The sequence below is a fragment of the Cajanus cajan genome, chromosome 2 (genome assembly GCF_000230855.2).
Source record: "Cajanus cajan strain Asha chromosome 2, NIPB_CcT2T_4, whole genome shotgun sequence".
In the NCBI taxonomy this organism is placed as follows: domain Eukaryota; kingdom Viridiplantae; phylum Streptophyta; class Magnoliopsida; order Fabales; family Fabaceae; genus Cajanus; species Cajanus cajan.
This window is the reverse complement of record NC_138518.1, coordinates 11961034-11974254: the sequence shown is the minus strand read 5'-3', so window position 1 is coordinate 11974254 and position 13221 is coordinate 11961034. Positions and strand designations below refer to the sequence as shown.

The following is a 13221-nucleotide window of genomic DNA, read 5'->3' as shown; positions in this document are numbered from 1 at the left end:
TTTAAAAGGATGTCTAAACCATAGGTCGCAAGATCGGAAATTTTCGGGTTGCGACAGATGGCGACTCCACTGGGGAAGTTTAAAGAGGGTCAGGCCCATTTAATTGATGAAGTTAATAAAATAAAAATAATAATTTAAATATTTTTTCCCCTTTACCTTGTTTATTTTCTTTGTTTGACTTTAATATTTGTTTGCCTGTTTAAATTCAGCATTTGTTTGAAATAAAAATTGTACACAATCCTTTGCACACAACAGTTCCCCCTACACCCGGGGGCATGAGGGTAATAAACATAGGGAGTGGTTGACGTACGACCGGCCCAAGTTTTGGCCTTAGAGCCTGCGAGCCTTGTCGAAAATCACACTCAAGGTGATAACCGGTTACTCTAGCCCGAAATACTGCGACAGACCTTAGAGTTTGCCAGGTGACGGCGACAGAGATACTGGGTCCCTATAATGGGGGCACCTTGGGGGCCTTAAGACCAGTGAGATTAGAACCGTCCTATACAATGCACTTTTCTTGCAGGGACCACAGACCAAGGATTTAAACGTGACTGTTCGCGGGTGTACATTTGTTTGAGCATATGCGTGTTGCATTTGTTTGTGTTTATTTATTTCAAATAAATAAGAATTACAAACAAGTAGATATTAATAAAAAATATTGTAAAAATTTTAACTCCCTTCTGTATACCCTAACTCTAAAGCATCATATAGGGTAGTTTATTTCAAAAAAATAATATATATATATATATAGCAAAAAATCATGCATCATAACTCTTAGTTAAAAACATAATAAAATTTAGGCAAAAAATAAATATCATACATCTCCTAGGATAGTACATTAGTATACATTCATTAATGGAAGACACATGTAATAGTATGCAAAGAATGTTCTCTAAACAAAAATCAATGAGAATGATATCCGTTGAATTTCTCATATGTCTTTGCATCCTATTTTACGTTTCATATAGATAACACGTCTTCCTTGTAAATAATAAATACGAATAAAAAGGGAAATCTAATTTGTGCGTGTTAGCCGGATAATGGAAATTACTGTAATCAAATGCGAACCTTGAGACATCAAATCGGGGAACACTTATCAGTAATTGGGGGCATCACACGCCCAAATCGATGATTTTAACGCGAAGGCTTTCCCATGCGAAAATAGCAATTGCCGGGATAGGACGAATGACCAATAATGGACGAATCCTTGCTTCTAGGGAATTACAAGACAAGACCAATTAAAGAATAAAGGCATTGCATGACTAAAAACCCGCTAGGATGAAAACCCGTAAAGGGTGTCTTAGGCAAAAATTAGGGTGGAGAAAAAAGAATCAAAATCCTGATAGGATACGTCCTATGCAAAAGTTAGGGACATATAAAAATAAGAAATATCTATCTAAGTTGGAATCAAAAGGTGGCTCGAGTATTCCCTTTAGAAAGCAAGAATTCATAAAGGTTTCACTCCGAAGTCGAAACACCCACACTCAAGCAAGTGGGAATGCGTTCTTAATGTAGTTCAACCAATCGTCAACCATGCCTCTCCAGGGGGCAACCTCGGTTAATCTCTCTGTGTATGAATCACGAACTCGGGGCATGCCCAGGCCTTCGAGCTTTGTTAAAGGGGCACGTGTAAATTGAAAATTCTATTTTAATGTCATACACTTTTCTACTTCATTTCTCTTCTCCCTTTTATCTACTCTGAGCCTCGTCAACAAACCTTAAATGAACAAGTACATTTGAAATAAGGACGTCATCAGAAACAATGACTTAATACGCAATGAAAAACACATAAAGATTAATCAAATTGGGCATGACTTGTGGATAAAAATTCAAATAAAATCTGCGCAAGGGGCATCCCTCTTTAATGAAGGAATGAAAGATGATCGCAAATGCTGCAAAGACAAAAGCATGGCAGGAAACCCACTAAGGGGGCTGCGCAAAAATTAGGGCAAGATCCACTAGGAGACTCACAAACAAAAAGAGTAGCCTAGGCAAAAGGGAGGATCAAAAGAAAATGTCCGCTAGGGAACACATCTCAAGTAACCTAGGCAAAAGTTAGGACATAGCAGCATCACGAGCTGAAAACCGAAAGGCAGCTTGGGAAGATCATTTAATCAATATGCAATCCCAAGTCATTGCTTAACTTTGAAGGAAATAATAAGTCAACGTGGAAAATGATTTCCTCACTTTGAATGTGCTTGATCATCAGCCTAAACCACTGGCCTACCTCGACCAGCCATTCTTCTAAAATCTTTTTTGAAAAAAATCCTTTCTAACAAAACTTCTGCAAAAAATATATGTAACCTCTTCCTCTATTTCCTCTTGACCTATATGGCATTAAGATAAATTTGAAAGATACACGGAAAATGCACAGTGAATACTCACAGAGGGAAGGTCGAGATGTCCTCAAACAGAGGTTAGAGACGCTTGACCACACATCGACTGAATAGTCAAGGAGCCACTGAAGCTTGGGCTCAAAAGAACATATCCCGACAGTAATCAAGATTGGCATGGATAGAAAGAAATCGTCAACATTAACCTTAACGCATGCAAGTTAATTTCCCGACAAAAAAATTGAATTGCATATTTAGGAACAAACACATGAGAATAAACTGCATCACATGCATATGAGTTAGGGGCATATGGAAGGGCGTTACACAAAAAATATAAATAAAAGAATCATTCTTGTCTTGCATTTTCATTGCATCCATGCATCCATGCATTCTACTTGCTATGAGTCAAATGGAGTCATCAGGACGAAGCCCAAGCTAAATAGCCAACCATGAGCCAAGCAGTGGCAAATAGCGACCCCAAGTGATTCTATGTGCCCACTAAGCAAAGGCATATAAACAGTAGAATAGAATAGAATCGAATGAATAAGCAAAACCATAAGCATGAAGAGGCCATCGCGCCCTACTCCTCAACCTAATGAAGGATGATTTAAGAGAATACCAAGACTAGGAATGACTTCCAAACCAAAGCCAGGAGTGGCTTCCAAAATAATACTCATCAATAAAGATTCAACAAATAACATCATGGGACGAGATCCTTCCACCAATGATGAAAACAAAAGATCAAACAAAAAAAAAGGCAAGCTTCGTACATGTTGAAAAAGCCGAAGCATTTAGAAAAATAACAGAAAAAGGCAAGCTTCAAACTTGAAAAAGCCGAAGCTAAACAAATATAAAATTTAGAAAAAAAACCTACCACAAGCAGGCGCCTGGAGAGGCATCACAATACTCACATGGCAGGGGCAACACTAGAATCTCTGTCACCCATCAACTTCTTTGCCCACCATCACAGGGGCACCACCTACCAGTAATCCTCGTCTTCATCAGACGTCCGCCCATAGAAAAAAGGGCAATCACGGGATTAGCAGGCGGCCTGGAGAGGCTGGCACAACAATACTCACAACATCAGCAAACGGCCTGCAGAGGCTACGAAAATACTACGGCCTGCAGAGGCTACGAAAATACTACGGCCTACAGAGGCTACGAAAATACTACGGCCTGCAGAGGCTACGAAAATACTACGGCCTGCAGAGGCTACGAAAATACTACGGCCTGGAGAGGCTACGAAAATACTACGGCCTGGAGAGGCTACGAAAATACTACGGCCTGAAGAGGCTACAAAAATACTACCACAACAACGAGGGTACCGCCGAGTTCCTCGAAATTGAAACCGGGATGCCGCCGAGCTCCCACCATAGGTTGGTTGAAGCCTTAAAATCAGCCAAGCTTGATCGAGAGCCGCTGTTGAGCCTCTCAAATTAGTGAATGACAATGAGGGTAACGCCGAGTTCTTCAAAGTCAAAATCGGGATTGCCATCGAGCTCCCACCTGTGGGCCGGCTGAAGCCCTAAATATCAGTCCAGCCTGGAGAGGCTGAGCTCATAATATACTCCCTCTTCAACAAGCAACAAATAAAGGCACACATTATCACAAGAGAAACAATGGAGCTTCTACTCGAAGACTGAAGATCAGGTGTACAGTTTATCAACCTTGAGTACGCAATCAATGCTCAACTGCTCTAAAGGGTGAGGATACGAGCAAATACACCTGTCCAAGGGAAGCAACGCAGAAGCACCAACACAGAGACGGGAAGAAGACCCGGACGAAATGTCTACGTCTTTACTTGCCTTTGGAAAAGCAACACAGCTATTCCAAAAGACAAGTAAAGAGGGGCAGCTGTAGACACCCAATTTCGTCCGGGGGGCATACAAATAACAAGATAGGACATCAGAGGGCCCAAAGGCCCAAACCAATTCTTTAGTGGCCCGGAACGGGCCGTTCCAAAATCGGAACAGGCCGTTCTCAATCAGAACGGGCCGTTCTGGGCTTCTAAAAAGCCTAAAAAAATATAGGTTGGAACGGGCCGTTCTAGACCAGAACGGGCCGTTCCGAACCAATCAAGGGGGCTTAAAATCTGTACCCCAGAACGGCCGTTCTGAAATTAGAACGGGCCGTTCTGGTTCCCTGGAACGGGCCGTTCTGGTTTCAGAACGGGACGTTCTAGGGTGCAAATGTACTGCATAACGTTCGGATCCGGAACGGGCCGTTCCGAATCCAGAACGGGCCGTTCCGGCCCACATCTGATGCCTATAAATAGAGAATCTCGGCCAGCAGTTTGGGGGACTCCAAAATTTCGTCCAGAGCTCGAAATTTCTCTCTTCTTCTCTCTTTTTCTCTCTCTTTCTCTCTCTTGTATTTCTTGAGAGTTTGTGAGGTATTGTAGTGTGAAAAGGTCGCCACAAAGCACCTAGAATCACCATTAACAAAGCTTGATACGAGGTATTTCAGTCAATCTTCTTCTCTCTCATTTATTTTTATCTTTGTTTCTTATTTCTGATAAACATCTTTATAATAAAAATAATCATGTAGATATTTTAGAGTCAATTGTTTAATTTAAATTTCAAGCATGTAAATAGTCATAAATAAAAGGGGATTTAATATTTATATTATTATTATTTATAATGTTAACTTCGTCATAGGGTACCGATTAAGGGCGTTGTAGGGGTGCTTAATACCTTCCCTACACGTAACCGACCCCCGAACCCAATTCTGGTTATCAAGGCCATTATTGGACTTTTAAAAACCTTTTCTTTTTCCAATGTTTTGAGTAAAATATTGGTGGCGACTCCATGAACCTATTTTCAAAACCATTAATTAAGGATTAGTCTGGTGTCCGGGCATTCCTTAATTGATGAGATCTTTAAAAGGATGTCTAAACCATAGGTCGCAAGATCGGAAATTTTCGGGTTGCGACAAGTATAACAAGTGAATTTGTAAAGTGTTGCGCAAGTCCCTTGAGAGGTGATACTCATACTTTCATTGAACTACTTATACGATTTGGTACACTTGCCAAATGAGATAACAACTATCACACCTCGTCTACCAAATAGAGTCATATGGTTCTCGTAACCCTTTCCTATAACTCCTCCCAATCTAATTGATCCATGTTGTTTGGTTTCTTGTCACACAATGCCTTTAGAAAGCCTTATTGTGTCAACAAATCCTTAACCCTCATTATTGTCCAAAATTCCTAGTTCCATCAAACTTTTCGACTTCAAATTTTGCACCAGGGTTAAGCGTCATCTGATAATAGTTGTTAACAATACTAACTAGATTCTAAAATGAGAGAATAAAAACACTCAACCTACAAACAACGATTTAATGAGGTTCAACAATGTACCTACGTCCTCGGGAATAGAGCGACCGTGTTTGTGTTATTATATTATAAATATGTTACATCAGTTATATATAAAATATGAGGGCATAACCTTACACCCCAACCCAATTATTTTGTAATCAAACAAATAGGCAACCTAAGTCCAATTTTCTCTACTCCAACATCTACCTGCCTATTATGATTATGAGCCATGCACAACCATACATGTCTATACATAACAACAAACCTACATAAAATACAATATCTATCATTTAAATTGAAATAGTGTACAAAGTAAACTAGCTAACAATCAAAGAGAGTTAACAATAAAGTTAAAGTTAACAATAATAGTCATTAATTAATAACAATGAACAATTACTATAAAAATGTACCAATGTAATCAAATAACAATGAATCCAAAGTAAACTAACCAATGTATCCAAAGTAAACTAACCAATGTACACAAAGAAAACTAAAACAATGTACAAAATTATAAATCAACCCTCAAATTTGCTCAAAAGAAATAGATGTCCATCTTTTGTTGATATCTACCAACTCTTCATCGACAAATGAAGTTGAATTTTTGTTTTGCATCAGGGGGTTTCCACACACACATGTGTCTCCATATTGGTAAGATATTATGTGCTTTGGACCTAAGCCTTCACAATTTTACTCTTGTTAGAACGATGTGAGACTGTGCTTGTATCCTAATAATCATTCCCTCAAATAAAGGACCATGGTTTAATCCCCTTTTACAATGCATGAGCTATTAGTCCACGAGTATATTTGATAGTGGCTTATAGAGCTCAGTCACGTTCTAAGTACTTGCACCACTGCTTCATCGTTAACTCATGATAGCGAGACACACCTTATAACCCTCCATATTACTAGGAGGATTTTCCTCTATAAATAGACCTACCATTAGGAAGACTTTCAACACAAGGGATCCTATGCCTAGATCCATCTACCTAGGGATGGCAATGGCGCCCTATGGGGGCGGGTAATAGTAAACCCGTCCCCACCCCGTTAGATGAAAATTGGCCCCATATCCGACTCATACCCACGCGGGTATCCGTTAAGCGGGTATCCATGAATTTCTTGAATATCCGTGGATATCCATGGATATTTATAAATTTTTTAAGAAATTAAAAAAATTATATTACAAATAATTTTAAGTTTATATTTAATGTCATTGAAATATTAAAAATAAAAATTTAATGTTAATTTTGAACTTGTAATTAATGTTAATTCTGTTAAAATATTTATAAAAAAGCAATATAATCAATAACTTAAAATACATCAATCTCACAAGTAAGTAAAAGTCTCATATCACAAAGTTACAATAATTCAATCTCATAATGTTTGATGACTAATGTGTGGGTTGTGCGACTATGAAAAAAAAATAAGATGAGAGAATGTAGTTTTAGGGTTATGTGGTACAAGGATAATTAGAATATTTAAGAAATGTTATTAAACGAGTATCCGCGGGTATGGATACCATCATACTCGCTCTCGCCCCGTTTACAAACGGGTAAAAAATTATCTATTCCCATTATCTGCAGGTACCCAATTAGCCTACCCGTTTATTATCCGTAGCGAATTTTACTCACAGATACTCACAGGTGCAGATACTTTTTCCATCCCTACATCTACCAACTTTGTCGTACTCATCGAGTCAATCACCTAGTTGGCTATTGGCTTTGATACCAACTGTAATGTTTTGGGGGTTTCCACACACACGTGTCTATACACTGGTATGATATTGTCCGCTTTCTGTCTAACCCTTCATGATTTTATTTTTGGACATCACCTAAAAGGCCTTTTTCAATGAAGACAATTGCCTGTGTATATAAAATCATATCTATCCTCTTGTTTGAACGATATACACCTTTACTTGTATCCTAACAATTTTTGCATGCCTATAATTAATTAAAAATAGAGATAACTTATACATTAGTCGATCAATAAACAATTAAATAATCACTTTAAGTAATTAATTAAATTCAAAATTGTATTACCTTTCTCCATGAGTCCTTAATGTTGTCCATAACAATGGTGACCATATGTTTCATCATGTAATAGTCGTACTCATGATTACCCAGTTGACGTAGACATTACAATTTAGTGAATATAAAATATAAATAAAATATATTTAAAATATATTTTAATTCAACTATAAGTATTATCAGGTTAACAATGGACTTACTGATGAAACTAGTGGAAGAGAAGATTGATGTATCTTTTCAACTAGCTCTATTGATTTTTAATCTCCATCCATGGAACTCTAGGCTTGGAAACAAACCGAAAACGACGGACAAGACAAGGAGATGGTGTGCCACTTCACAATGAAGGTAAGCAAGAGTTGAAGAACTTGTCACAAGAAAAAACTATTTAATAAAAATTCAATATTATAATCAAGTCCCTTGTGTTAGTAGTTGTAAAACCTATTCAAGATACGAGGGGTCAACCTAACATTTCCAAGATCAATTCCCATAATATTAAAATAATATTTGATGAGTGAAAATAATAACTAACAAACACATTATTTTTTTATTATGAACTTTAAGATGTTACGAATTATATATCAAAAATATTATTTATTGTATAGACAATGCATGCGTCTCCAATTTCACATCAAATCACTTCTAACAATAGTTTTAATTTATTCCCTTATAAATGTTAACAAAAATGTATTATGCGCACAACCTATATGATGCTCCTCTTTAGATTCCCGTTGTTGCATGGGTACAAAAATTATTTAAAGAGAATGAGAATCATGATTGGGAAACAAAATAAAATGAAGAAAATGATAAAAATAATCAATTTCATTCAACATTAAATGCAAATAATTTTGTAGGACTTCTTTAGGGTATTAATTATTTCCTTGGTGTGGTGCCTGGCAGTTGGCGATGGATGAAATGGAGTGGAGAGCCAAATAAAATTATTAAACATTTATTTCCTAATATTTTTTTATCATAATTATTTTATATTTAATTACATGAAAAGAAATAAATCAATGTTTTCATATCATCTGGTCCATGCAATCCAAATATATATATATATATAATATTTTTTTAGACAAATAATTATTCATTTCTTAATTATTGTCTTCTCAATTTTAACTAAATTATTGAAGATTTTATTTTATCATAGATAAATTTAATTTCTTTATATATTAATATCTATATTTAAATATAGTAATATGGGTTAATTATATGTACACTATAATATATAGGGATGAACAGTTTTTTATAAAAGCAAGAAAATTTACACTTAACACACGATGATGAAATAATTTATTTGAAACCAAATTAATTAGCATCTAAATTATTACGGTGATAATTTTTAATTTATTTTTGAAATATTTTGAATATAAATATTTACTTATCCTGCTTATTCTCTGCGAATTAATTCATTTTTTTGAATGTTTTATTTATTTTAACATATAAATTATGAATAAAATACAATAAATATGGATGAACAATTCCATGGATAAACAAAAAGAAATACTCATAATATGAACAATTTACCTTAAATATTATATTAACATTTGAATTATTATGAATAATTTATGCTTTATCATAATTTTAATACATTTTAATTTATTGTTAAAGTATTTTTAATATGAATTTACTTTTCTTGTTTAATATCTACTCATTTAACTAATATTATCCTATGGACCACTATATTCAGTCTAACGATGGAATTGGTTAGGGATAAAGTAATATATAGAAAGTCTTAGATTTTAACCTTTTGTGGTTATTGTTATTTTTATCGATTAAAAAAAATTAAGTTATCTCATTCATAAATTTTCTACATTTCCGTGCTTGGGTACTAAAAATAATACTACTTTTATTCTTATTTATAAGATTTATTTATCTAATTTATTAAGATTAAAAATGTAATTAATTTAATTAATAATAAATTTATCCTATTTATATAATTAATGTATTTTATCAAATCAATTATATAAAGAATTTCTAATTAATATATTTTATTAATTTAAGATAATACATTTTAATTAAAAGTATTTTAGTCTAAAATTAAATAATATATGAAATAACATGAATTGAATCTTATATAAAATGAAAAAATAATTGTTTTAAGTTAGATCTTACAAATAAGTATATGATAATATTATACAATAATCAATTTTTCTTTTTGGTATGTAAAATTATCAGTTTTCTATAATTGAGCTACAATATATAAAAAAAAGTATTTTTTTATCAATCAAATTATATTAATTAAGTAATCACTTCCGATATTATACACGATCTAGATATGATAAAATTTAAAATTTAGCCAACTCAAACTTCTATTGAGTTAACCTCACACAGATCTATTGGGTAGCTCGCGCGATCATGTTGCCATGAAAACCTTTGGGATCACTATTTTTATAGCCACTTTAAGGTGTTAGACATGATATTATAATCATTCTCATGGATAAAAACAAATAAAATATTAGAACCAATCAAATTCGAAACTTTAATCTTGATCATTAATGAAACTCGTTTCACTAAACTAAAGATGCAAATTGATTACATGTTAAACAAAATTGAATAATTTCTCTGCAAAGTGCAATAAAATGAATACATTAGATTAAAAAAGGAATAACTTTTCTGCAAAATGCATGCATGAATCGGCAGAAGAGGGTTTATTTGAAGGGAAAGCAAGAATGATCCATTTAGGTTCATAATTAGTTATTCATTCCTGTTGCATTCTTCACAGAATCAGCAGCTCCTTGTGCTTTTCCCTTCATTTGCTGCCCCGCCTATATACACAACAAAATAATATAACTCATTATTACTTTCAAGGGTCCAATTTAAATTTATTAATAAAGGTAAATATGGCTCAATTGACATCATTCTCAATCTATTTGATTAGTACAAAAGTTGAAAAATTAAATATATTGGAACCTCTTGCATGGATTCTTGAGCAGATTGAGCAGCATTGCTAGCCTTGTCCATCATGGTGCTAGCCTTTTCCTATGTAGCACAAAAAGAATTTAATTCGGCTAGATTCTTGTCTCTCTCATAAGAGAAATATTGTAATGAAGCTCATATATATATATTAAAAAAAAAAAAAAGTTAAAGGCAAACCTGAGCTTGGCCCTTGGCCTGTCCAGCATTGTAGCTCATGTTTTGGGAGTCCATCTTGATTAATTCTTGTATTAAACGGATGAAGTGAAAATCTCAAAGTGTTGTTTTACCTTTTCGTATGCTTATTTTCTCACTCTTTGGTTGTAACTTATATAGTTTCTCAATGTGTTACAACATTCAACACGTGTTTCTCCTCATGTTTTCATACACAAATTTTGATTCACATTTTCCTCCTTCACTTGCGTTTTCAAGAGCACATGTCGTGCCAATTTTGGAAAGCAATTTCCTCACTTGTTGAACAGCAAATATGCATATGGAGGAGATTCATTCATTATTTCAATCTCACCAAAGTTTGGATCAGTTCTTGTCTTATTTGCTAATAATACGGATACCTTACTTACATCTTATTATTTATCTTTTTAATAACAAACATTTCTATTTGGCACAATAACTATTTTTCTTTTCTATCGGATCAATCAATTTATATAGTAGTAAAGTTACGACTTCGAATTTTGGTTAGGAACTAATCTTTAATTTTTGGTCAAACAGTTTATTTATATTTAAGATTCTAAAAATGAGTTGTATCTCCTTATAAAAGAAATATATTAACCTAAGTGAAAAAGCCTATATATTATTTTGCGCTTAATTCGATAAGCCCACAATAATTAAACTAACAAACAAATAAAGTTAGTTTGAATCGGTATGTAAATTTAGGTATAAACTTTAAATCGAATCAAATTAATAATATTTCATTATATATATATATATATATATATATATATATATATATATATATATATATATATATATATATATCTTTAGTTGAAGAGTGGTAGTTGTATATTTTTTAACTCACCTTTTAAATACTTTTTTTTTATTATTGATAAAAAATTACTAAAAATTACAAAATTATGAGTAAGACTCGTTAATCTAGAAGTAAGACTACAATTTTGTAATTTCTATTAAATCTTACCTAATAATAAAGAGTGTCTTCAAAAGAACACGTTTCTAACATTTCTTAGTTTGAGCATTGGATTTATATTTTGAAATCTAATACTTTGTTATCTAAACTAGTGAGTTAATATGAACATTCTCTGTATTTTTTTTCCTTAAGTGGAATAATTTGGCAAGCGTATACTAAATTAAATCGTACACACACTAAGTAAAATGAACAGTATTCATGTATCATATCTTAAAAGACTCACATGTAATACAAATTCAATTTTTTGATATAAAAGTTTAAAAACAATATTTGATTGTTGAGAAAATTAAAGTAAAAAACTTCAATTTAAAGTAAAACAATAAAGAAATATTTTAGGGTTTTTAAATTAAATAAAATTGTAGAAAATTATAATGAATAAAAATTTTAAAAGTTTGATTTCACTAACTTTCTTCACACCTATCAATCAAATTAAGTTTTAATTCTTATTAATTTAATGACCAATAAATATATTTTAATCATAATTTTTTAGGTGTGAAATTTTAAATTCTTTAATTAAAATTTCAATTTTTTAAAATTAATTAAACAATTTACATTAAGATCTTACATGTAAGCAGGAATGATTAGGCATTCTTGATGGTTGACAAAGTTCTTGATCGATTTTGTTGTGTTAGACATGTTAAAAACAACACAAAATAAGCATGGGAAAAATGATTACATGAAAGCAAAATATTGTGATCCTTCCAATGATGAGACTGATGTTGGTCCGTACACATCTGTATGAACAAGCTCCAACTTCTCAACTTTGGGCATCTTCCTTGACTTGGCAAAAGTAACTCTTTTCTGCTTTCCAAACACACATGGTTCATAGAAACCAACTTCTACTTCTTTTAATTTTGAAATTTTCCCCTTTGAGACTAGTATCTTCATACCCTTCTTGCTCATATGACCAAGTCTTTGGTGCCACAAAGTCGAAGAGTGACCAACAACATCACTGACTGAATTTACTTCTTCTACAAGTAATTCTACCATGTAAAGGGTTCCTTTCTTCTAGTCGCGAGCTATAACTAGATTACCCTTCACCACCTTCTACTGAGCATCTCTGAATGTAACTCGATATCCTTGAACATCCAGCATACCCATAGAGATTAACATGCTCTTGAGTCTTGGAATATATATGATGTCCTTTAGTGTCGATACTATACCCATAGAAGTTCAAAGATTTATATCTCCATGCCTATGACAATTCCTGACCAGCTATCAAGAAACAAGGATAGCAACAATAGGGCTTGTACTTCATCATCAAATTTAATATCCATTGATACTAATATTAATAGTAAGGAATTAAATTCGTTCACATGATCTGTAACACTAGCACCTTCTCCCATCTTCGTATTAACTAGTTGACGAATCAAAAATACCTTGTTGATGTTGATGGCTTCTCGTACATGTTTGATAAATCCATTATCAAACCATATGTCATCTTCTAATTAACAATGTTGTAGGCGACATTCT

At 33.4% G+C, this 13221-nt stretch overlaps 1 protein-coding gene across 1 annotated transcript; it reads right to left on the bottom strand.

Moving 5' to 3' along the window:
* Nucleotides 1-10140: 10140 nt before the first annotated feature.
* On the bottom strand, nucleotides 10141-10858 carry LOC109814384 (uncharacterized). Its single transcript, XM_020378800.3, has 3 exons — nucleotides 10767-10858; nucleotides 10584-10652; nucleotides 10141-10438 (listed from the first exon to the last, which is right to left on the bottom strand). The coding sequence occupies exons 1-3, from the start codon at nucleotides 10818-10820 to the stop codon at nucleotides 10364-10366; spliced, it is 198 nt and encodes a 65-aa protein (XP_020234389.2). The 5' UTR covers nucleotides 10821-10858; the 3' UTR covers nucleotides 10141-10363.
* Nucleotides 10859-13221: the final 2363 nt, after the last annotated feature.

Excerpts from the sequence above, each read along its gene's own strand:
- LOC109814384 (XM_020378800.3), bottom strand. The coding sequence starts at position 10,820 with ATGGACTCCCAAAACATGAGCTACAATGCTGGACAGGCCAAGGGCCAA. Across the intron at positions 10,653-10,766 it reads AGGCCAAGGGCCAAGCTCAG|GAAAAGGCTAGCACCATGAT; the intron begins GTTTGCCTTTAA and ends TGTGCTACATAG. Across the intron at positions 10,439-10,583 it reads CTCAAGAATCCATGCAAGAG|GCGGGGCAGCAAATGAAGGG; the intron begins GTTCCAATATAT and ends TTGTGTATATAG.